Genomic DNA, 27,331 nt, shown 5'->3' with positions numbered 1-27,331 from the left:
AACCTGAATCCATTAACAAGTGCCCAGGAATTAAGGTGATCAATGGCTCGTTGTAGTTTTCTTTCGAAAACTCTCATGTTACATGACTGAGAAAATATGCTCAAGTCATCAATGCAGAAGGTGCTCTTTGCAGTTGGAGGAAGTTGTTCTATGATGGAATTTACTTTGTGGTGAAAAGCACGACAGTTATGCATCATGGCATGTTGACGAAAAGCATGACCCTACTGATCCTTGCGGTACTCCCTCCTCTTGGCAAAAGGGACTAGAGAATGAGGATCCTACACAAATTTGTAAGAATGGGTTGGCTAGAAAGTTTTTAAAATTGGGAGGTGTCCTCTAAGACTGAGGTTATGGAAATCATTTAAGATGCCAAATCTACAAGTTGTGTCATGCTTTTTCCATATCAAAGAACACAGACACAAGATGCTCGTGTTTTAGGAAAGCATTCTGGATGGATGTCCAGTCTAATAAGATGGTCTAAAGTGGATTGGTTCCTCTGTAAGCCATACTGGATGCAGGAGAGATCTTTTCATTCTATATATATCATATTATACAAAAATTAACCATTCTCTCCAAGATGCATAAACAGCTAGTCAGAGCGATAGGACGATAATTAGCAGGGATTTTAGGATCCTTTTCTGGCTTTGTAAAGGCAAGAAGGATTGCCATTCTCCAGGCATCTGAAAACTGCTCTTCAATGTAGATTCTGTTATATAAAAGGAGCAGGTGAAACATAGATGTTGGTGAAAGGTGTTCCATCATTTCATAATGGATGCCTTCTGGACCAACAGCAATTGCATTAGATAACTTTCTAGTGTGAAAACTTTTTAGTTCATGTGGATGAACTAAAAAGTTGCATAGTGGATGGTCCATTGTAGGAGAAAAAGGCTCTTGTTTGAGAAATTTAGTGCCTTTCTTCAACTTTGTGTTTCAAACATATACCAGAGATGTTTGAAAATGTTACCATAAGAGCATTAGCTATAGCAGTTGGCCCTGCAATAGTGCACCCATTATATTCTAGGATTGATAAAGGGTGGGATGTATATTTTCCCTTCATTTTCCAGATTTTATCCTAGACCACCATAGTGCTGGTGGACTGGATAATAGATAACATAAAACGGATCCAGGATTCCTTTTGACTCTGACAGCAAATGTAGCATGCTTTGGCTCATGCATGCTTAAGAGCTATTAGACTGGCTGCGGTAGTAGGATATCTTTGGAATCCCCCCCCACTTTGTTTTGAGCTTTTTTTTGCTGCTGTGCATCATGAATTCCACCATGGTTTGGGAAAAGGTGGAAACTGGGTAGATGTTTTCGGAATGGCATTTGCAGCTACTTTGACGATATTGTCTGTGATGCACGTGACTGCATCTGATAGGCTCCTGATTGATGGCAGTGATGTCAAATTCTGCTCTATATTGAAAGGCATTCTAGTCAGCCTGATCAGTCTTCCACTGTGTAAGCAGGTTATCACAGGGACATGCTCACTATATGAGTTTCCTCCACTTCCCAAGTGAGTGCTAATGCTGGAAGTGGCAACACAGAGTGAAGGAGAGCAGACTGGTTGGTTGTATTTCAATTTTATTGGCTCAAAAGCAACTAAGGCTATTGTGCGCCACGACTAAAAGAGAACAAATAGAGAAACCAATGGCAGAAAACGTACAGGTAGGCATGCGGAGGAAGGTGTTAGATCCCACATTTAGAAGGGAAAAGTCATTGTCAGTGAGCATATGCTCTGTGACATGTCCTGTTCCATTAATATCGGGCACTACTCCACAATGGTTTTGTACATTGAAATCCCCAATAAGCAGGACAGGGGATGGCAGATGCACTACAAGATCATCAAGTCATGTCTGAGAGATGTTGGCCCTAGGTGGCAAGTAAATGGAACAGATGGTTATTAAAAACCCAATCATAAGATGAATTGCTATAGCTTCTAAGTTATTGGAAAGTGGCATGGGATGTAATGATGTCTGGTTGGCCACAAGGATTGCATCAAAATACTTGAAGTGATTATTATTATACTGATTACTCACATTAAACAACAAATAATACATATTTAAGTTATATCGCATATTGTGAATATCTTCACAATGAGTTGCTATGATATTGCACTACTTTGAATAAGTAACGCTTCACCAAAGGAGAATACTGTTGTTACTTGTTCTCAGCAGATACCACCACCCAGACGGCACAGTTTCAGGGCTATTTGGCCCTTCTTCGGTGGGTGGGTAGGTACCCTAGTGATGCAATGATGACAAAACAGTTATGAAGTATAACTCCACAATATGAGAGATGCCTGATGGTGTATAAATAAAGATTCAAATGTGTTAAGGGCTTCAGCCTCAGGCTGCGAGAGATTTAGACAATGTACAAGTCAGTGCAAACACATCATATTAGTATGCAGCTAAACTCTGAATTAGCACAAATATGCAAAGGCGGTACATTTAAGTTATATCTCATATTGTGAATATCATGGCAATTCGTTGTGAACTTATTCCCAATATGAGATATAACTTAAATGATGTCGCCTTTGCATATTTGTGCTAATTCAGAGTTTAGCTGCGTACTAATAGATGCATTTGCACTAACTTGTACATTGTCTAAATCTCCCACAGCCTGAGGCTAAAGCCCTTCACACATTTCAATCTTAATTTATATTATACACCATCAATGCCTGATGCCTGCATCTCTTATATTGTGGAGTTATACTTCATAACTGTTTTGTCATCATTGCATCACTAGGGTACCTACCCACCCACCCACCGAAGAAGGGCCAAATAGCCCTGAAACGGTGCTGTCTGGGTGGTGATATCCGCTGAGAACAAGTAACAACAGTATTCTCTTTTGGTGAAGCGTTACTTATTCGAAGTAGTGCAATATCATGGCAACTCGTGAAGGTATTCACAATATGAGATATAACTGAAATGATGCCGCCTTTGCATATTTGTGCTAATTCAGAGTTTAGCTGCGTACTAATATGATGCATTTGCACTAACTTGTACTCTGTCTAAATCTCAAGCAGCCTGAGGCTAAAGCCCTTAACACATTTCAGTCATATTTAACTTGGTTAATGCAATTTCATAAGAATTATCAAACATAAAAGGTATGTCTGAATATACCTTTTATGTCGGATGCTAAAACACAATGGTGTTTGTTTTAGAATTATAGAACTAATTTTTCCATTTACTACTATAAAAATTCAGTAATACTGTCTATAAATGCACGCTAAGAAATAATACTGTTTCTACCTAGCCATTACAGTATGGAGAAATAGCAACATGCAGTAGTTTTTTTTTTTATCAGTGCTTAAGTAAACTGGGTCACTATCTAACTACATTTTACCAGTTGATAGTTCAAAGTAAAGCTACAAAGCTATATATGTAAGTCTAACATGATGAAATTATGAAATTAAAAAAATTAACAGTGGTTTTAATTCCAATTAATTATAGTAATTTGCAGCTATGGATGCACACAGCCTAAAGGCAAAGCAGTTTCAATTTTAAATGTCATTCTTCTTTGCTGTTATAAATAAAGAATTTTCTTTACTTATTTCTATTTAATTTATTTTCAAATTTCTGTTCTCCAATAAATAGTTTAAATGTAATGAAAGTGAATTCCTCTCCACTTTGATGAAAATAAATTGTTAATTTAATATACATATCATCAGTTAACTTCATATCTTTATCCAATAAAACACCACTATGCATTTCAAAGTTAATTATTTGTAAAACAATATGTTCTTTAGTAGATGCATAGAATGGGGTAGAACACTTTCAGGTATTCCAGATTTTTATCAGACTTAGGATCAGATATGTTAATTATGCATTTCCCCATTGCATCTTGTGCAATGGGGAAATGCATGGAAATAGAAAAAAATTCTATTTCCATTGTATGGAAATAGAAAAAATGCAGCATTTTGTGTACTAAATTTTATTTGATCAACATAAGCTTTATTAACAGCATAATCATCATCAGAGGGTTAGCTACTGTAATTATTCTTTTATTCTGTGCATTAAAAACATTTGATATAGGTATAAAAGAAAGCATATTCAACGTATGATTTATTTGCTGCATCATTGGGATCCTCAGGAGGATATACATTTATGATTTTTTTTTTTCTATTTACATCATAGATATAATTTTTAAGAGTTAACATATTCTCTCCATTTTTAAGTTCAGAGCCTTATCTTCAGTTTCTTTATCAATTTTTTGTTGTCTAATGTTTTTATGTTCTTCTGAAGGTTATTACTTTTATTTTGTAATTCATCATTTAACATCTGTATTTTTTTAGAAGACTGAGAAATTAAAAATTTTAAATAATGACATAAAAAGCAATCAAGAATCTCGTACAAAAGAAATTAATGTGCAATCAAATCTTGAAACTTATATTGAATCAACAGCAAAAAAGTATATCCACTAGATACTGATATCTAGTGGATATACTTTTTTGCTGTTGATTCAATATAAGTTTCAAGATTTGATTGCACATTAATTTCTTTTGTACGAGATTCTTTATTGCTTTTTATGTCATTATTTAAAATTTTTAATTTCTCAGTCTTCTCTGATATATGAATCAATACTATAATTAATATTATCAATGTTGATAGTATCATACGTTATACTATCAAAGTGGTTTTCGACGTTTTTTTAATAATGACACCCTAAAGTAATTTACTTTATTTTGGCACACGTGCTCAAGTTTCCACATGTTAAATCCGATTCTCTCTCTCTGTATATATATATATAATATTAAAAAAAAATGTTACATGATAGTTATTATAATAATATAATTATAAGGATGTACCTTTTTATAATAAACTAAATACTTAAATTCAAAAAAAATAATAAGTCTAAGTAAATTAAACCCAAATTATGTGGCATCCCTGGAACATTTCTGAGGCACCCTGGATGAAAACCACTGTACTGTACTGTACTATCAATTATACTATACCAGGGGTGGCCAATGAGTCAATCGCGATCTACCTGTCGATCGCGGATTTAATTTCGGTCGATCACGACGAATTTTAAATATACAGTCATCCCTCAATTTGTGCACCTTGTGCAATGAAATTTTTGAGATGGTAGATTGCTGCACATTTTGAAGGAAAAAAGTAGATTGCATCACAAATTAAGATATATATCAATAAGATATATATCAAAGATATATCAATCTTTCAATTATACTACACAGTACTATCAATTATGTCAATATAATTGATATATCAATCTTTCAATTATACTACACTATACTATCAATGCTGTATTTGTAGTTGATTTGTAACTATTGAGTTCACTATTTAATTTTTTATTAACTTCTTTAAGATTAAATATGTCATTTTTGCAAAGTCAGTTTTTCATTCTGCATTCTTTCTGTAATATGAGTAACATTCTCATCTACATATTTTTTAGTGGCTGAACCCATATAATGTTCATGATTTTTTACATTTTTCATATTTTTTAGTGATTGAATCTATATCATGCTCAGGGCGCCTCCGTAGCCAGGTGGGAAGGAGCAGCAGTGCGTAGCACACGCTTCTTGATTAGACCGGGGTTCGAGCCCGTCACCACCAAATACGGAGGATGCGGAAAGGTCAGGGAATGACCACCGCATATCCCGGAGCAATATGGCCTTAGTTGCTAATGCTCCTAAAAACCAACTAACAACATAACATATATCATGCTCATGATTTTTTACATTTTTCGACAGCTTATTATCAATATTAAAATTAACATTTTTATTGAACTCAAAACCTATACCAGGAGGTCCTCTTTCACCTTTTCTAGTTTTTGATCTAGACATAGTACCTAACTTACTTAAATAGCTCATTTATTATCTAAATTTATTCAATTTTTTCAATTTTTTTCTCACAAGTAATATTATCAAAAATAAGGAATTAAGCAATTTTTTAACAACTTCAGTAAATAATTTTATGAACTCTTTGCTACCCAGTTCAATAGCATGTTCATTTTTAATCTAATTTATTTCTCTTCCATTAGGAAAAGCAAAACATGCAAAGTAACTATACTGAGGACAAATATCTTTAGGTATTGCATAATAGCTCTGTGTTAAATAAATAATAGAAGCATTTTTCTTTCTATCTCTAATGAATAAGCCAATTATTTTACCTTGATTCTTTTCTGTAACAAAATCATCAAAAACTATAAGATTTTGATTAGTTTAATCAAGTGCATCAATATCAGTAATATATTAGTAATATCTAATTCAAAAGTAGCAATGTACGATCTCCAATTTTATAATTTTTTCTGATTATATCATGCAGATGTTCAAAGATCATTTGTAAGTAAACACATTATGATTCATTAAGGTTTTTTGCATAAATATACAGTATAGCTTATTATAACATAGCTACTCAAATATGAAATTCATTAGTAAATTAGCTTTTCCAGATGCACTAAGACCACAAATTAATAGACGAAAAGGCGATTTTGTTGATAATAATCAATATAGCATCAATATATTTCATAATTTTTAATAGGTACATTTTTCATTTAATAATTATTTTTTATATATGAATAATCCTTGTGATATATTCAAACTGCTAAAGTCTATAGCAGAGAAGTGAAAGAATAATAAAGCTAACAATAAAAACACTTCTAGACGAAATTCTATCAGAGAATATTAAGGAATTTCAGAAACCAGTTACAGAAAAGCTAGAAGCTATACATAGAAATATAGCTAAAGATATTGAAGATACATCTATCTATTGAAGGTATAAGGTATAAAATCTAAAGCAATGTAATATATTGAATTTCTCAAGCTCGATCCTGATAAAGGATTAGATAGAGAATATTTAAAAGCTAATGAATTAAAGATGACTATTGAATTAATACTAAACAACATCTTAAATAGAAAAAACAAAAGACTGATTACTATAAACTAAAATTCTTAGGAGGAAAGAAAAGGTAGATTAAGTATCCCCAAGAAATTGAACATTTAAGAAAATATATGAAGGCCATTAGATTAACACCAAAACAGCATTAGCATTAGTTAAGGCATATGATGCAAGAAGCAAGCTTATCTAGCATCAGCCAAAAAAAAAAAAAAAAACCTTTCCTTCTTCACCCATCCAGTCACTCCAAATGTTTGTCTAGATCAGTTAAAACTAACAACTTCCACAACAGAAAATGGAAGTCAGTTCCAGCAATCAACTACCCACTGGCTAAAAGCAAACTTCTGCACATCTATTCTACAACTGCATTTCCTCAATTTGAATCTATGCCACGAACAGGTTCTTAATCTGAGCAAGCAAAAGTATCCCAACAACATTCAGCCTGCTCATAAGGGCACTCTACTGTTGGCATTCATGGCGATAGATGTGCATATTACAGCTCTTCATAGTGACAATTAGTAATAGTTTAATTTTTTTTTTATATTATAGATATAATTTTTTGAAAGTTTCTTTTATTAATAATTAGTAAATTTCATAATGATTATTACAAGATCTGCCTTGAACACTTCGTCAGAGGATACCATGACTCATACAGAAATAGCCGATGGTGATTTCTGGGTGAGTCACAATTTTATCCTTTGCAGAACCTGTGGCATGTATTCCAAAGTCGACCTAGTGGATAATCCTAGCTCACTTGGAGATTCTTTTTTTTGTTACCATTGTAAGAAGAGCACCGAATCTTAAATTACAATTTGGTGCATTGCTAGAACAATTTGAGTAACTGAAAAAATGTGTGCTTGCCCTCAAGAATAATGGAAATCGGAGCTTGTTAGTGACTCAAAACTCTAGCAACCTACCAAGTGATGCACTCCCGATTCGGACGCCAGAACAAAACAACCAAGTACAAACTACTCTGGTTCAAAAGAACTTAATTTTATTAGGATACTATTGTTAAAGTGTTAAAAAATGCTATCATTTTTTATCCCTTTCACCTGCTTTTAAGAAGCATTTATTCTTCAAAGTGTCCTATACTTTTTACACGGTCTATACAACTAATCTGACGGAATGAACCTCCGTTTAACTATCGGTTTCGTAACGGCAGTCACTCGCCGCCCTAACGATACACCACGTAGTGCCCAGAGCAATTAAATGACATCAGTCACCCCTCTCCCCGACGGCAAGGGGCAGTCCAGTCTGCGTATTGCGTAATTGCTCAGGAATGAAAGGAGCAGATTGCGACTTTGACAGAAGAGCGTGAGAAATCAGAACATGAGACATAATCCCTTACGAAATCGAAACTAATAAACCCAATGACTGTCATTCTAAAATTCCGTTCGTAAAAGTATATCGATGTATGTTCAATGACACGATTTTAAAACAATAGAAACTGTCTTACACAAACATGGTATTTCCTTTCTTCCTACAATATTTCATTTTCAGTTGCATCAAATTCCAAAGTTGACAGTCCCCAAGTTAGCTCCTCACCCCACTTTATTGACCAGTGAGGTCAGAATGGAAAGGGGAATGTAGAGGTATTTATAGGAAAAGGGGAAAGAAACCGGGGGAGCTTGCCAGTTTTAACGTAGATTTCGTGGGATTCAGTGTTGGAAGAGTCAGAGTGAGATATGAGAGACTTAGAAAACAGTTGAAGATTTACAAGAGGTTTTTCCAGTAACTGGTAGAGTGTTTCTAGCGCTGAGAGTAGTGAAGAGAGAGTGGAAGATCAACCGATAAAAAGAAAATCGAGGAAGATAGCCCAAAGTCGTAATTATGGATCAAACGGTAGTACCAAGGAGAACCGAGAACGAAAAACATTTTGTCGGTAAGTGATTAGAGCCTTTTTCTGAAACAACATAAACTCAACCATTAGAAGTTAATTATACTTTTCCCTTGACTTAAATTCACACACACACTGACCTCTCTTCTCATTAAAGTCATTCTGACAAATGTATATCTGTTTTTATAGTTGGAAGTTAACAGTAAGCACGAATTGTCCAATTAGTTGTTTTAATACTAATTGTAATTGTTATGTTGACAGATGTATTCTTATTCAAATAATGGAACAATTGTAAGACATAACTGTCATCAGTGATTGTGAATTCATGTTAGAGAATTAGTGGAAAAGCCACATGAAGAACATTACAAAACTGTAATACTGCTATCATAAGATACTGCTTGCATTCAGTTAATTTACCTATCAATCACATACCAATTATTCTAAGCTTTGACCAGTTCAATTGTACTCATGTATATGACTTATATGTTTAATAAATCTTGTTTTGTTGATCATTTTGCCTTGTAACAATTCTCTGTGACACATAATTTATATAATTATTGAGTAGATTTTGAGTTGGAGTTATGCGGACTCAAGGTTCAACTTAAGGAGAACCTTTGAGTTAATCACAACATGATCTTGATGCTGCGGGCTTACTCTTAATTAAGTCAGAGTGGGCTTGAGGGTGCAAGATTTTTGTCCTAATCCAACTACTAGGTTATCATTAATAACCCAGGTCTTCTGGAAACACATATTAGGTGCAGCCTTGTCAGAAGCCGACTGATTCATAGAGAACGTTTTTTAGGCAAGCATGCACGATAAAACAGAAGGAAACCTGTGGAACACTATTGTCAGGGAAACGGGGAAATATTTTTTGTAATAAGGATAGGTGGACTAGAGGCAGGGTATGTCTGCCGAGAGCAGCCATTAATGATGTCACCAACAGACATCAGATTTTATGGGGGGAAAAGAAAATATTATTATTTGTGTGGGGACCAATGACATTCAGCATACACAATCTGACAACTTGTTAGACAAATACAGGCCCATGCTAAAGAAATGTCATCCGTTAGGTCACAATGTCTATGTGTCTGAAATTCGGCCCAGGCACGACAGGAGGGATTATATGCTGAAAGATTTGTGGATTAACTCAGGACTTGAAGGACTCTGCAAGGCTTTTGGGAGGAAATTTCTATCAGGTTGGACCACACTTGTAGGCTGAAGGAATCTGTTTTGTAGAGACAAGATACATTTAAACAAAGGCGGTGCAAGAGTTTTTGCCAGTATTATAGAAAATACCTTAAAGGTTCAGGGAAACTGCTAGTTTGGGGGGACAATAGATATGCGTTTATCTGATAGTATTGGTCAAATTAACACTTGCACATACCTCAAGAGTACTGTTTGTTACTACAACAGAACATTGTAGCAAGTTTTGAGGGCAGAAACTTTTCAAATGAGCAGGTAGCAAATGCCAGGGAAGAGAGTTTAAAAAGCTTTAGGGGTGCATCAGGGTAGATAACTGTACAAGAACACTGTCTTAATTGTTTATACAGTAAAGTCAGAAGTGTCATCAATAAAATGAGTGAATTTGAACTGCCGGTTAGGACAAGTAACGCTGACATAATAGGGCTTATGGAAAAGTGGTGCCACCTTGAGATAGGAACTGATGAGTTTCAGCAGTATGTATAATGTATTTAGGAAGGATAGGAAAGATAGAAGGGGTGGTAGGGTCATGCTTCTTATCAAAAGCAGCTTGAGCATGATGACAGCTTTCTCGGATTCAGACATTTCGCATGCCAGTACAGAATCAGTACGGTGTGAGGTAGTTGTAAGCAAAGGTATAATGAGAGTAGGAGTAATCTACAGGCCAGATATTGTGAATATTATGATGAGGGTATGTACCTGCAAAATGGAATGGGAAAGTAAGCATGAATGTCTCATTATGGGTGACAAATTTTTAAATCAACACTATGATTGCTGTTTGTATCAACATGTCAGGGAAAGTACTAGGGAAAAGAATACTCTAGACCTCATCATCACCCATGAACCAGATGACATAATAGGACTGACAATACAGATACCAGTAGCAGGAAGTGATCATGGAGTTCTACAGTGGATAATGAAGAGAGAGAGAGAGAGAGGTAGCAGTAGTTAAAGGCAAAGGAATGGGTTATAATTTCAGGAAAGGAAATTATGACAGATTAAGGTGCTACATGGCCTCTATTAACTGGCAAATATCTCACAGAGAGTGAATACAACTGAATTATAGTATACCTTTAAAACATTAATCACAGAACCCTTGAGTTCTTATACAGGGTGTCTCAAAAATATTGGAACAAACGTTTAGGGGAGGTAGGTACCATCTAAAGGAATATGAATCGCATAGGAACCCATACCCGGAAACGTCACGGGAAAGTAGTAGCAGAGGCACAAGAAGCAGAAATGACACAAGACAGTAGTTAGTGGCAAACATTTATTTGACATAATATTAACAATAGAATACAAAATGGATGCATTTCATGATGTTACAACAGATGTTCAAAGGTTCCACCATGAGACGCGATGCAGCATGGATTGGTGAACACAGTCGAACACACCTGGAGTTTCTTTGACAGTAGGCGTCTCCGTGGCCAGGTGGGAAGGAGCAGCAGTGCGCAGCACACGCTTCTTGATTAGACCGGGGTTCGAGCCCGTCACCACCAAATACGGAGGATGCGGGAAGGTCAGGGAATGACCACCGCACATCCCGGAGCAATATGGCCTTAGTTGCTAATGCTCCTAAAAACCAAATAACAAACAAATAACAATCTTTGACAGTAGCAGCAGAGCAGGCGAGTCTTGTCATGAGATCCATTTCCGTCTCCACAGACGATTCATACACGATAGATTTTAGGGCCCCCACAGAAAGAAATCAAGGCTCGATAAATCAGGTGAGCGTGGGGACCAGGCAACGGATCCACCATTGCCAATCCATCGATGTCCAAAACGCCTGTTCAAATGGTCACGAACACATCTTCCACAATGGGCAGGCGCCCCGTCCAAATATTGCGTTTCACATTTGCTGGAACATCGTCATGTAACCCTGGTAGAACTTGTTCAAGAAGGATCCGATATTTAGTGGAGTTCATGTGGGATGGTAACAGGTATGGGTCAACTAAGCAATCACCGACCATACCTGCCCACACATTTATTGGTGCCTCCGTAACCAGGTGGGAAGGAGCAGCAGTGCATAGCACATGCTTCTTGATTAGGCTTGGGTTCGAGCCTGTCACCACCAAATACGGAGAATGCGGAAAGGGCAGGGAATGACCACCGCATATCCCGGAGCAATATGGCCTCAGTTGCTAATGCTCTTAAAAACCAAATAACAAACAAACAAACAACAAACACATTTATTGCGAAGCAATGTTGTGCTGCATGGGGGCACACACCGTGTGGGCCAACTGCTAATCCATACACTAGGTGTTGGGTGCCTCCATAGCCAGGTGGGAAGGAGCAGCGGCGCGTAGCACATGCTTCTCGATTAGACCAGGGTTCGAGCCAGTTACCACCAAATACGGAGGATGCGGAAACGTCAGGGAATGAGCACCGCATATTCCCGGAGTAATATGGCCTTAATTGTTAATGCTCTTAAAAACAAAAATAAAAAACCATTGGTGCATGTCTGCCAGCTCACAGTTTGTATATCGATGCATGTTCTGTGTGCGGCGACTACTGCTTGAATGAGTAAACCAGAAATTTTCCCTCTCGCGAACTGATGAACAGCGCCATGTACTGACTTACGGTGACGTTTCCGGTTATGGGTTCCTATGCGATTCACATTCCTTTAGATGTTACCTACCTCCCCTAAATGTTTGTACCAATATTTTTAAGACACCTTGTATACCATTAAAAAAATACTCCACAATGAAGATTCCAAGTTGGATGAATAAGAAAGTTGCCAGATTAAATGACAAGAAAAAGGCGGGTTGGAAATGTTAAAGAGCAACAAAAAGTACTGAAGCCTATATCAGCTACAAACTGATCTGTAATAATGCCAATGAAAACATTAGGCTGGCAAAGGCAGATAATGAGAAATCACAGGCAAAGATAGCAGAGGGGGAGGGGGGAATAAGGAAATAAGGAATTCACTTTGGCCAAGGATAAAGCTGACCTGCTAGCATCCCATTTTTCTTCCACTCATGTATTAATGATCTTGGTAAAACACCTCCAACCATTCCCAAAATGATCCACTCAATGCCACCTGTGGTCTTCGGTCAAAAGGATGTCAGAAGGATTTGAACGAATCTTGATGCTAAGAAAGTTCTAGGCCCCGATGGTATTTCTCCAATTGTTCTCAAAATATGTGCTCTAACTTACTCCTGTTCTTTGCCGCCTTTTTTCACTTTCTTATTCCAAAGGTGTTTTTCCTTCTGCTTGGAAATTTGCTCATATCCAGCCAGTTCCTAAAAAGGGTGACAAATCCCTCCCATCCAATTATTGTCCCATTGCAAATACTTTTGCTCTTTCTAAAGTAATGGAGAAATCAATTAACCACCAACTCTTAAACTACCTAGAAACCTTCCGTCTGATCAACGATTGCCAGTATGCATTTTGTCAGTGTTTATCCAATGGTAATATTCTGGGTTATGTTACCAATTTATGGACTAATTCAATGGAAAAGTTCAGTGAAACACAAGCAGTTGCTCTTGATATCTCAAAGGCTTTCGATCATATTTGGCATAAAGGTCTTCTAAACAAGCTTCCATCTTATGGTTTCCCAACTGTTTCTTGTAATTGTTTATCCAGTTTTCTCTCTGATCGCTCACTGAGGGTGATGGTAGATGGCTCTCTGTCTTCTAACTTCTCCAATAATGCTGCTGTCCCCCCCCCCAAGGTTCAGTTCTTTCCCCCACTCTTTTCCTCTTGTATATTAATGACCTTCTTCCATTGACTGGAAATCCTATCCATAGTTTTGCTGATAATAGCACATTGCAGTCTACTTTCCATTTTGAGAAACCTTGTCCTGCTAAATCAGCTTCAACTTCTCGAAAATCTGCTACCAATTCCTTAAATGCCAATCTTCAGGTAAGTCTGCAGTGAGGCAAAAACAACTTAGTTGATTTCAATCCTTCAAAACCCAGTCTCGTCTTATATCTCGCAAAAAGGATTCTTCTGCTCCTATGCTTATCTTTGGTGATACTGATTTCTAGGCAAAATGATATATCTCTTTTGGGAATTACCCTGACTTCTAATCTCTCTTGGCACAAGCACATTACAAATATTGCTTCCTCTGCATCTAAAAAACTTGGTTTCTCTTTCGCGCTCGGCGTTATTTTTCTTCCAAACAGCTGTTAACTGTACAAATCGCAAATCCGCCCTATCATGGAATATTGTTCCCACCTCTGGGGTGGTGCCCCAAAACCTCTCTCAGACTTCATTCCATTCAGAAGATGGCAGTTATGTTAATTAATGATTCATCCCTAACAGTCTCTCCATTCGCTGTCTCATAGACGTACTGTTTCTGGTGCATGCCTCTTCAACAGATACTTCCATGGGCACTGTTCTTCTAAATTGGCTTCTATAATTAACGCTCTCTCTTTCAAAACAGTCCGAACATGTGCCGCCACCAGCCAACATCCATTTACTGTCCAACTTCAAACCTACAGAACCTTTTCATCTTCCTCGTTTATTCATTCAACTGCCGTTTTCTGGAACAACCTTCCTTCGTACATATTTCCTGAAATTACAGTTGACAGAAGTTCAAGCCTAAGGTCAACAAATATCTTCTTTCGTCTTCTCAATCTCCAACCCAAGCATGGTACTAAGTACTTCTAAGGTTCCAATACCTCTCGTGTTTGGGGTTTACATAAAAAAAAAAAAAAAAAATTCTTCACATCCATAAATGCAAAGAAGAGGACAAACCAAATCAGACCCTTATGTAATGGATGTAGGATGGTATTAGATGTCCCAGCAGATGTTGCAGATGAATTCAACAGTTACAATTGAATTCAACTATTGAAATAAGCAGAAGCAATGAGGAAAACAAGGTGCAGAGGATTTAAGAGATGGCTGTTTGTCATTGAAGAACAAGTAAATACATGGGCTGTGTTAAGGTAGCTAAGAATAGGAGCAGGTGCATGTATACTTGTGTATACACCAATGCTAAATAAAGCATTGGTAAATAAATTTGATGAATTTGAGGTTTTAGTCAAAATTTCAAAGGCAGATATTGTTGGGATAACAGAGACGTGGTATCACACAGATATTAAGAATGTAGAATTGGAATTTGGGGAGTACAGTGTGCAGAGGAAGGATAGACAGGATAGGAAGGGAGGACGGGCTATGCTATTGGTTAAGAAACACATAAATTCCAAGGAAGTACAGTCAGTTAACCTGGCTGGACACTGCAATGTTCAGTCAGTTTAGTATGACATAAGCACTGGGAAAGCAAAATTGAGGGTAGAAGTGTGTTATAGGCCTAATGATTCTGATGAGTAAAATAAACAACTGTACAGAGAAATAGAGTGGGCCAGTAAATAAGAGTGTCTTATAATGGGGGGGGGATTAATTTGCCAGATACTCACTGGAATTTGTGGGCTTGTCACTCACACACTAGCAAGGCTTTTGTGGATTTATTGGATGATTGTTTTCTATAGCAGCAGCAGCAAGTTTGGAGGCAAATAGAGGGAGTAATACTCTTGATCTGATTAGCAGTAGTAATTCTTCATGCATTAAGAATCTGCAGATAAAGAACCACTAGGTGGCAGTGATCACAGTGTGCTGAAGTGGGATTTACTCAAATAAGTAACTACCATCAGGGGTAAAAGGAAGGGTTATTGCTTTCATAAAGGTGACTATGACAGTCTGAGACAGTATTTAAATTCTATACAGTGAGACCAACTGATCATGTTACCAACAGCAAATTCAAAATGGGAAGCAATCAAAGAATTAATCTTGGAAGCTACTAGGCTTTTCATACCAACTAAGAAATACTGTTCAAGAATTAGGCCTAAATGGATGTCAGATGAGCTAATTAGACATGTAGCAGAGAAGAAAAATGCATGGGATACATATAAAATAACAGGTGACACAGAAGCCTATGATAGATATAAGCTGGTCCGTAACCAAGTTCCAAAGGAGGTTAGGCAGGCAAAGGAAGATTATGAGAAATCTTTGGCAAAGGATGCTAAGAATAACAGCAAGGATTTTTTTATTTATGTAAACTCTAGAAGGAAGAGGATGAATCAGATTGGTCCACTTGCTATCTATGGTTCAATTGTTGATTCTGCTCAAGTAGCTAACAAATTAAATGAATATTTTACATCTACATTCACACATGAGGAGTTATTCAGGGAGGGGAATACCAGAGGTGATTTAAACTCTGGCTGTAAGCTATGTAATCTTGTAATAACTGAGAGAAAAGTGGAGAAAAAATTGTTGAAGATAAAAAAGGTGCCTGGGGTGGATGGGATCTATCCAGTTATATTAAAGGAGGCAGCAAAGGAAGTAAGCAAACCCTTAGCCATAATTATGAGAGCTCCTTGAACTCATGGGGGGATACCCATAGACTGGAGATGTGCAAATGTGACCCCAATTCACAAAGGAGGATCAAAGGGCGACACAAGTAATTATAGACCTGTTAGTGTAACTTCTGTTCCCAGAAAATTAATGGAGGCACTGGTTAAAGAAGCACTGCAGGATCATCTAGACAAGACTTCAGTTATAGCTCGGACACAGCATGGTTTTGTTAAGGGGAAGTCTTGCCTGACCAATTTGATTGGATACTATGATGCATAAAAAAATAACTGGATGCAGGGAATAACTGATATTATATACTTGGATCTTAGAAAGGCTTTTGATACTGTTGCACATGGAAGACTGCTGCACAAAGTGGAGCAGTGTGGCATTGGAGGCAAATTCCTGCTATGGATAAAGGGGTGTTTGAAGGGGAGAAGACAGAGAGTGGTAATCAATGGACACTGCTTATCGTGGACTAATGTTATTAGTGGAGTCCCTCAGGGTTCAGTTTTGAGTTCATTTTAGCATTAGCATTAGCAATAGTAGAGGCATTTAATGCAAGAAAGCAAGCTTATGCAGCATCAGCCAAAAAAAAAAAAAAAAAAAAAATTTTTGTTTTCTGTATTTATAAATGATATTGATGATGGTATATCAAGCTTAATGTCGAAGTTTGCAGGCGATACGAAGGTTGGCAGGGTTGTCAAGGACACTACTGACACTATGTTACTGCAACAGGATCTGGAAAGGCTGAGCAGATGGGCTGAGAGGTGGCAAATGAAGTTTAACATTGACAAATGTAAAGTACTACACTGACAGTGGTAGAGAATGAAAGGGACCTGGGGGTGGTTGTGCAGGCAGATATGAAGTTATCTGAGCAGTGAAGACGGGCTGCAAGAGAAGCTCATGGTGTATTGTCAATGATATATAGGAATTTTTCTAGCAGGGATAAGGAGGTGATTATTTCCTTGTATAAGGCAATGGTCAGGCCACACCTTGAGTACTGTATACAGGTCTGGAGGCCTCATTTCAAGAAGGATGTAGAGCTGCTGGAACGAGTACAGAGAAGAGCAACAAGATTAGTGAAAGGAACAAAGGGGAGCTCTTACGAAGAAAGGCTTAAGTTTTGCAAATTACAGTGTCTGGAGACTAGGCACAAGCGAGGTGATCTGATAGAGGTGTATAAAGCCTTGTATGGTTTGAGCATGCTCAATGCTGATGGGATTCTTCCTCTTGCTCAGAAGAATCACCTGAGAGGGCATAAATTCAAATTGAGGAAAGACAGATGTAGGATAGACGTGAGGAAATTTGCCTTTAGCCAGCGGGTGGTTGGTTGGTGGAACAGACTTCCATCACTTGTCGTGGAAGTTGATAATCTAAATAAGTTTAAGGCTCAGCTGGACAGGTATTTCGAATGAACAGAGGGGTGAAGTGGAAGTGGTTATTTTTTATTTATTTATTTATTTTATTTATTTTTTTTTTTTTTGCTGATGCTGCATAAGCTTGCTTTCTTGCATCAAATGCCTCTACTAATGCTAATGCTAAAAGCATCAGCCAAGAGAAAAAAAAACAAAAAACCACCCAGCCCCTTCTCATTTCACAAATCAAATCGCTCCAAATGTTTGTCTAGTTCTGCCTTGAAACTGTTTAAGCTATCAACTTCTACAACAACAGATGGAAGTTTGTTCCAGCAATCAACCACATGCTGGATAAAGGCAAACTTCTGCACATCTATCCTACAACTGTCTTTCCTCAATTTGAATTTATGCCCTCTCACATGATTATTATGAGCAAAATGAAGATAACATGCACTATGTTTGCTGAGAATGGCAAGTCCAGTAAGTTCCCGGCAGTTCACCATGGTTCTCGTGTTGGCTTTCTTTACCTCTGCTGAGCATTGAATCAAAGATAGATGGAAATAATAGTACTGAATTAAGAAACCAAATTGCATAAATTCTAGATATTTTCTTGAAAAATAATGAACAAACTTAAGATGAACATTGACGATTGTATGAATTATATAGCCCCATAAGGATTGTTGTTTTGGGAGTGCTTGAAGGACAGGGTGGATGCCCTTGAAGGATATAAATTGAGGGCCCATCAAGCTCTGAGCTGCCCACATCAATGCCAGAGCTTTGCACTTGGTCATCACACAAGGCAGAATGTGCTGGTCCCACAGGAACTAGTAGTTGTTGGTGACTCTATTGTCAGGGAAACGGGGGAACATACTTTGTAAAAAGGATAGGTGGAATAGGACCAGGGTATGTCTGCCAGGGGGCAAAGGTTGATTATATTGTAGAGCGGATATCATCATTTAAGGGCACAAAAGGTGATATAGTTGTACACATTGGCACTAATGATATTAAGAGTAGGAGACCGGCGGAATTACTTAACAAGTACAGGTCACTGTTGAAAAAAAGCCGTGAATTAGTGAATTAGGGTTGAATTTGAAATTGTCTGCAATTCTGTCCAGACATGATAGAAAGGACTATATGATAAGAGCCTTGTTGATCAATTCGGCCCTAGAAAGATTGTGCAAGGCTCAAGGGGTAGAATTTTTTTCAGCCTGGTCTGTACTTGTTAACAGAAGAGAAAGGGTGAAAGAATATTTGCTGATGCTGTCGAGGCAGTGTTAGGTGGGTCGGAAAACTGATAGTTTGGGGGGATACAAGGACTAAAAGATTAACAGTAGCCACTGGCAGAGGTGAAAGTGATTCTTGCACTGCTTCTATTGAAATGAGCAGCAGCATCAGCAGCCTGAAAAACAAGATGCAGGATATTTCAGAGACTGCTAGGAGTCATCGCGGAACAAGAAAACACATAGGTTCTGTTAGGGCAGCTAAGAATAAGAAAAGTTGCATGTAGGAGTTAGGTGTTTGGTCAATAAATTTATTGTTGGGATATCAGAGACCTGGTGTCAAACAGATATAAGTAATGCAGATCTGGAATTTGGGGAAAACAATATGTATAGAAAGGATAGACAGGACGGGAGGGGAGGAGGGGTTATGCTATTAGTTAAGAAACACATAAAATCCAAGGAAGTGAAGCGAGTCGACATCAATGGACAGGGCAGTGCCGAGTCAGTGTGGTGTGACATAAGCATAGGGAAATCAAAATTGAAAGTCACTTGTGCTATAAGCCTAATGACTCTGCTGAGTATAAGATACTGTACTGGGAAATAGAGTGGGTCAGTAAATCAGAGTGTCTTATAATGGGGGATTTTAATTTCCCAGATATTGACTGGAATTTGTAGGTTGGTCACTCACACACTAGCAAGGCTTTTGTGGATTTATTGGATGATTATTTTCTACATCAGCATGTTCGAGAGGCAACTAGAAGGAGCAATACTCTTGATCTGATTATCAGTGGTGATTCTTCATGCATTAAGAATCTGCAGATAAAGAACCACTAGGTGGCAGTGATCACAGTGTGCTGAAGTGAGATTTACTGAAGGAGGTAACTACCATCAGAGGTAGAGTAAAGGGTTTTTGCTTTCGTAAAGGCGACTACGATGGACTGAGACAGTATTTAAATTCTATACAGTGGGACCAACTGATGATGTTACCAACAGCAAATTCGAAATGGAAAGCATTCAAAGAACTTATCTCGGAAGCTACCAGGCTTTACATACCAACTAAGAAATATTGTTCAAGGTTCAGGCCTAAATGGATGTCATATGAACTAATGAGACCTATGGCAGAGAAGAAAAATGTATGGGATACAAAAAAATTAATGGGTGACATGGGAGCCTATGATAGATATAAGCTGGTCTGTAACCAAGTCACAAAGGAGATTAGGTAGGCAAAGGCAGATTATGAGAAATTCTTGGCAAAGGCTGCAAAGAAAAACAGAAAATAGTTCTTCACCTATGTAAATTCAAGAAGGAAAGGGATGAATCAAATTGGTCCACTGGATATTGATGGTTCGACAGTTGACGATCCTGCTCAGGTGGCTAACAAACTAAACGAGTATTTTGCATCTACATTCACACGAGGAGTTATTCAGGAAGAGGAATGCCGTGGGTGAAGGAAGTAAACACTGGCAGTGAGCTAGATGATTTTGTAATAACCGAGAGGAAAGTGGAGGAGAAATTGTTGAAGATAAACACAAGAAAGGCACCCGGGGTGGATGGGATCTATCCAGTTATATTAAAGGAAGCAGCAAATGAAGTAAGCAAACCCTTAGCCATAATTATGAGAGCTTCTTTGGACTCAGGGAAGGTACTCATAGACTGGAGATGTGCAAATGTGACCCCAATTCACAAAGGAGGATCAAAGGCTGACACAAGTATTTATAGACCTGTTGGTTTAACTTCTGTTCTAGGAAAATTAATGGAGGCACTGGTTAAAGAAGTACTGCAGGATCATCTAGACAAGAATTCTGTTATAGCTCAGACACAGCATGGTTTTGTTAAGGGGAAGTCTTGCCTGACAAATTTGATTGGATACTATGATATAGTCACAAACGAACTGAATGAAGGGAATAACTTTAATATTATATATTTGGATCTTAGGAAGGCTTTTGATACTGGTGCACATGGAAGACTTCTGCACACATTGGAGCAGTGTGGCATTGGTGGCAAATTGCTGTTATGGATAAAGGGATGGTTCAGTGGCAGAAGACAGAGAGTGGTAATCAGTGGACACTGCTCGACATGGACTAATGTTATTAGTGGAATTCCTCAGGGTTCAGTGTTGGGTCCATTGTTGTTTTCTGTATTTATAAATGATATTGATGATGGTATATCAAGCTTAATGTCCAAGTTTGCAGACGATACAAAGGTTGGCAGGGTTGTTAAGGACACTATGCTGATGCAACAGGATCTGGAAAGGTTGAGCAGATGGGCCGAGAGGTGGCAAATGAAGTTTAATAAATGTAAAGTACTACATATGGGTAACAGTAACCCCAGAGCAAAGTATCAATTCTGTGGTACTACACTGACAGTGGTAGAGAATGAAAAGGACCTGCGGGTAATTGTGTAGGCAGATATGAAGTTCTCTGAGCAGTGCATATGAGCTGCAAGAGTTGCTCTTGGTGTCTTGTCAATCATATACAGGAATTTTTCTAGCAGGGATAGGGAGGTGATTATTCCCTATATTTTCAAGGCAATGGTCAGGCCATACCTTGAGACCTGTATACAGGTCTGGAGGCCTCATTTCAAGAAGGATGTAGATCTGCTGGAATGAGTACAGAGGTCAACAAGATTAGTTAATGGAACAAAGGGTTGCTTTTACAAAGAAAGGCTTAAGTTTTGCAAATTACAGAGTCTGGAGACTAGGCACCGGCGAGGTGATCGCACAGAGGTGTATAAGGCCTTGAATGGTTTGAGCATGCTTAATGCTGATGTAATTCTTCCTCTTGTCAGAATAATCACCTGAGAGGGCATAAATTCAAATTGAGGAAAGACAGATGTAGGATATATGTGCAGAAATTTGCCTTCAGCCAGCAGGTAGTTGGTTGGTAGAACAGACTTCCATCACTTGTTGTTGAAGTTGATAGCCCAAACAAATTTAAGGCTCAGATGGACAGGTATTTCGAACGAACGGAGGGGTGAAATGGGAGTGGTGTTTTTTTTTTGGCTGATGTTGAATAAGCTTGCTTTCTTGCATCATATGCCTCTACTAATGCTAATATCTTAAATAAATTTAATTTAAATAAATGACATATCTGTCTTGTAACGTATACTTATTTGATAATGAAAAGAAAAAAATCGCTAGTGCATACAAAAATAAATAAACTGTAGCAATATGAATTGATAAAATTAAACCCGCCAATTCCAATTTGCAATTAATTCAGACTCAAATTAATCACATTAGTTAATCAAAGGATGTAATATTACTTTAAGTAAATCTCAGTTACAAACTGGAAGCTTTCTTCAATTTTTATTACCTCTTAACTGCTATAGCTAAAGGAGCTCAAGATACTTCAGGCATATAAGGCTTACTGAAATTTTAGATAAGTTGTGGTAAAGGAATATTTATTAGAAATCAATAAATTAAGCATGGTCAAGGATGTAAAACAAAATAAAAATTTTAATCAATTTTGATAATCTAAATTACAAGAATAATGTAAAAGGTTTTCAAGCTATATTTTCTCTAGAGATACTTTACCCAATAAAATAAATACATTTGAAAGTGATATTGTTAATCTAGACTCATTTAAAGAAAATGGTACTCACTGAGTATGCAATTACAATAAAAACCAAAAATATTTATACATTTCAAATAAAGAAATAGCATATAATTCAAGTCAAATTTAAATAAGATTCAGTTTTATGTGGTTATTATTGTATGAAATAGATTAAATTTAGAAATAAGAATAAATAACTTTATGATGTATTGTATTCATTTGCTCAAACACCTAGTGATTTTAATTAGAAATTAGTTGCATGTGATATTTTTATTGGATGCAAGATAAGATTAATCCATCAGAAATGCATTTAAGAACTCTAACAGATAAAAAATATAAGTACTATGGACCTTTTACAAAATTAAAAAATATTAGCTAGAGGAGATAAAGGAATTAGTAGAGCTGATGAAAGCTGAAAGAAACATGATATGGCATAAAGTAAAACTACAAGATACAGCTCAACGTCATATAGCAGATCAAGAATTAAATGATTCAGATGCTATATAAAACCCAACTTTTGAAGAATGTGCAGGTAAATGACAATTTTAGCCTATAATTAAAGCTAAAAAATGATACAGATTAGGAACTGATAAAATTTCTTCTGAAATAAATACAATGAATATTTACTGCTTAAAGTATCAACTAATAATGTTATAAAAACAAAAACTCAAATATACTGAAAGGTATTTGTAGGTTATATGTATATTATGTGAAGCAAAACAATAGCTTAAAGAATCTGTATTATAATCTCTTAACAGATTATTCGGGTATTTTAGAATTACAAATAAAAACAAATCTACCTATAAAAGAAATAAAAGAATTTTTGCATCAGCAAGATTAGCACTCCTCTTAAATTTTCTTTTCAGGTTTGTGAAAAGAAAATTTAAGGGGAGAGTTTGTTATTCATATAGACAATCAATTTCAAGCAGACTTAGTTTATAAGCAAGAAAACAAACAAACCATTTAACACTAAGTACATACTAACAGAATAAAACGGGTGATGAGATATCAAAAGCTTTTCACATTATATTTGCAGAACAAATTCCTGAAAAAAACACAGACTGACAGAGGTAATGAATTTACAAATAAAATTTATGTTAATGAATTTATGCAGCAGCTTTTAAAAAAAATATAATGTTCATTGTTTACTAGTGAGAATATAGAAACAAAAGCTCAATCAGTAGACGACTTAATAGAAAACTGAAAACAAAAATATGGAAATACTTTACAGTTGGTTGGTTGATTGTTAGGAGTTTTATGGCGAATCAGCATCTAAGGCTATTATGCACCAACTTTTCAGTTAATAATAGTAGGAAGAGGAGAGATTAATTAGACAAATTTTTTTCAAATTATAATAATTCTTATCATAGATCTATTAAAATGAAACCTAGAGCACCAGTTAAAGCTGAAAATAAAAAAAACAATCTATAATAATCTTTATAAAAAGGAATTATCAGAATCTAAACTCAAGTTTCATATTGGTGATAAGGGTAGAATCAGTAAATACAAAGATGTGTTCATAAAGGGTTATTTACCAAACTTTACTTAGGAAGTATTTATTATTTTTGAGGCTTTGAAGACTAAGCTTACTATATATAAGAGACTTAAATAATGAAGAAATACAAGGTTAATTTTATGAATAAGGATTAGTAAAATATAATAAGCAGGATAATGTTTATCAAATAGAAAAAAATATTAGAAAAAACAGGAAATAAATAACTCATTAAATGGAAAGAACATTCAGATTAGTTTAACTAATGGATAGATAAAGGTCTAATTTTATATTGAATAATGTCCCCATGCTAAGATATGAATTTATCACCAAGATATATTACCAAGATATATTACCTTCAAAAGGGCTCAGAGCTTTTTTGTTTACTTGTACTGAATAAACTTCAAACATTTTTTGCTTCTAATTAGATTCATAGTTCTTCTTCCTCAAATAAACACTCTTTATAGTCCTCAAACATTATTCTTTTTAATTTCGTTTCTTTCATATGTTCATAAAAGTCGTCAGTCTTAATATCATATAAAACCATCTATATCTGCATACACAACATTTAGATTTTCACCCTATTTAGGTTTCATAACATCATAATGAAAAATATATATTAACAGCCCAGATATATCTAAAATAGACATTTCAACATAAATAGGTTTATCCAAAGTTACTAATGTTTTTTTTTTTTTTTTTTTTTTTCATATGAACTCCACATAATTTTTTATCAAATATATCTCTTTTTTTAAAGTTATGTTTAGTTATTAATTTTTGAACTTTATTTCCATCACAGCATAATGTAAGATAAACTTGTTTTCTTACATTTTCCATACTCTTTCCATAAACAGAATTATTCATTAACTTGTACAAGTCTTTCTCAAATGCATTATTAGCTTTAATTCTTTTATCTGTATTAAAATTAATGTATGATTTCAACCAGTTAGATTATTTGAATTCTAATACTCTACATATTTTTGTTAGTTTTAGCCCTAATTCTAAATATTATTAATGTCAGAAGCAGAAAAATTTGTGCTTCTGGGCAGAAAATCAAATACCTAAGAAATACACTATCCATATAGTCAGAGAATTTATTTCTGGGTCCAAGGCTAAAATGAAAATAAGGAAAAGAGACTATCCTTGATTAGGGCCTAAAATTAAGAGAGACAGTGCAAAGCTAGCCACATATCTATTAATTAATCCAGTACTATTTACCTAGATAGTATTTTTTTAACTTACCAAAGTATCAAAAGCATCTTCATTTGCAGAACCAGCAAATTTTAGTCCAACACTCATACAAGCCCCAGCAATAATATTGCAATATGCCTGGCTATAAAACGGAGAGAGAGAATTAGTAAATATCTTCAAAATAACATACAGGATTACTAAATAGCTGAGAGCAATTTATGTAATTTTTGAATGAAAACATTCTTCACAATGCTTCTACCTTATGAAAAATAGAAAGTTACATGAACAATTTTTTTTTTCTTTTGTGGCCACAAAAAAAAAGAAAAACAGCAGCAGGAATATGCAAATCAAATTTTATTCATTGTGAATTCAACAAAGTAAAGAGTGCTGCATAGTTTTTGTTCATTCAGTTAAAAAATTACCAAGTAAAAGTAAAACAGTTACCCGTAGAGCTGCTCAATGTTTGCAAGGTTATGGATAAAAAGAATCTGAAAAGTCGAAGACAAATAAAAGTGGGATCTGTTTGAAAAAGTCTGCTGTCATGGGATAAGGGAAAAAAAATCAATTAAAAATCAGAAAAACAAGAAGTGAATACACTGAGGGATAATCGATTATATGGGGAGGGAGGGCGGGAAGTTGGGAGAGAGAAAGAGAGGGGATTCCCTAATTGAATGATATAATTGGATTAATCCAGTTACAACCTTCTTTAAATTTATTAAAAATATCCACTTCCACAATACTAGGTGGAAGTTTATTCTAAAAGTCAGTTACTCAGCTGAATGCAAATTTCTGAACATCTATTCTGAAACCATATTTTTCAGTTTAAATATATGCTCCTCCCCATGTATCTAATTCAGAAAGCATAAAGAAGCCATCATCGTTTAGTTTACTTAAACCAATATGAACTTTCCATCAATTAAGATGTTATATTAAGAATTTACATACCATGCAGATGCCTAGTTTACAGATAAAAAATTCTTTTTATACTCCTAGGTAATTTTATTGCTCTTCTCTCTTTCTTTTTTTTTTTTTTTTTTTTTTTTATGAAAAAAAACAAGCTGTAGTACTTCGTACCATGCTTGGGTTGGAGGTTGAGAAGACAAAAGAAGATAATTCTTGAAATTAGACTTGACCTTCTGTAGACTAATTTGCATGGAATACGTACAAAGGATGGTTGATCCAGAAAACAGCGGTTGATTGAATAAACGAGGAAGATGAAAAGATGGTTCTGTGAGTTTGAGGTCGGACAGCAAATGGATGGTGGCACATGTTGGGACTACCCACTTTCACAACCTTTCAACCCTGTAAACATCCTTCCTCAATTTGAATTTATACCATCACATGTGTTCAGTCTAAGCAAGTTCAGTTTTAGTATTTTCTGGTGCATGAGCAAAAAAAAAGTCTGAGCAAGGGGTTGAATGCCAAACTTCTGGAAGATTGCTCAATCCATTCAAAGTCTCATCTAGTTTTTAGATGCCGCAATTTACAGAACTGAAGTCTTTCCTAGTAAGAGCATCCTGTTGCTTGTTCTCCTCGTCAAGCTTGTTGCCATTCTCTGCACCTGTTACAGCAGATGCACATTCTTTCTAAAACGAGGCCTTTGGACCTGTATATACAGTACTCAAGATGGGGCATAACCATTGCCTTGAACAATGGGATGCTCACCTCCTTATCCCTGCTAAAAAAATTGCTGTATAAGCAAATTTTTTTCAGCAAAAATGCTGACAAAACTGCAGGAACTGTCCTGGTAGCCAGTCTGCCCTGCTCAGAGAACTTCATATCTGGCCGTGCAATTTATCTCCCCCTCCAAGATCTTTTTAATTTTCCACTAATCTGAGTATAGTACCACACAGTTGTTAGATCTGGGATTACTGCTACCCACATACAGTAATTTGCATTTGTCAATGATAAACTTCAATTGCTATTTCCCATTTGCCTAATTTTCTCAGATCTTGTTGCAGTAGCATACCCAGATTACTGTCAACCACTCTTTCAACTTTTGTATCACCTGCAAACTTAGACAGACATACTTTCACCAATATCATTAATAAATATCAAAAACAATAATGTGGGCATATCATCATTCATATGTTTCTTGGTGATTCCCTTCTATTGCTAACTCTTAATCTCTCTCTCTCTCTCAGGGTAACTCAGAAATTTTTTTTTGGCTGATGCAGCATCATAAGCCTTAGGCTTCCTTGCACCATATGGCTAATAATACTAACAGTGGGTAACTCCAGTAACATTAGTCCACGAAGTTCAGGCCCACTGATAACTATTCTCCGTCTTCTCCCACAAAGTTCATGGTTTTTGGAGAACACAGGTGGCTGTAGT

General features: G+C 36.2%; 1 protein-coding gene across 1 annotated transcript in view; it reads right to left on the bottom strand.

The window, feature by feature from the left end:
• shtd (anaphase promoting complex subunit 1) overlaps positions 1-27,331 on the bottom strand; it is a 989,031-nt gene that overhangs the window by 222,362 nt on the left and 739,338 nt on the right. Inside the window, exon 33 of the mRNA XM_090370159.1 lies at positions 25,049-25,139. Within this exon, the coding sequence (XP_090226285.1) occupies positions 25,049-25,139 (91 nt within the window). The remainder of the gene's footprint in view (positions 1-25,048; positions 25,140-27,331) is intronic.

This window comes from Mastigoproctus giganteus, chromosome 3 (genome assembly GCF_048544385.1).
Source record: "Mastigoproctus giganteus isolate SK-2022 chromosome 3, ASM4854438v1, whole genome shotgun sequence".
NCBI lineage: Eukaryota > Metazoa > Arthropoda > Arachnida > Uropygi > Thelyphonidae > Mastigoproctus > Mastigoproctus giganteus.
The sequence above is the reverse complement of the archived record's forward strand: the minus strand, read 5'-3'. Positions and strand labels throughout refer to the sequence as shown.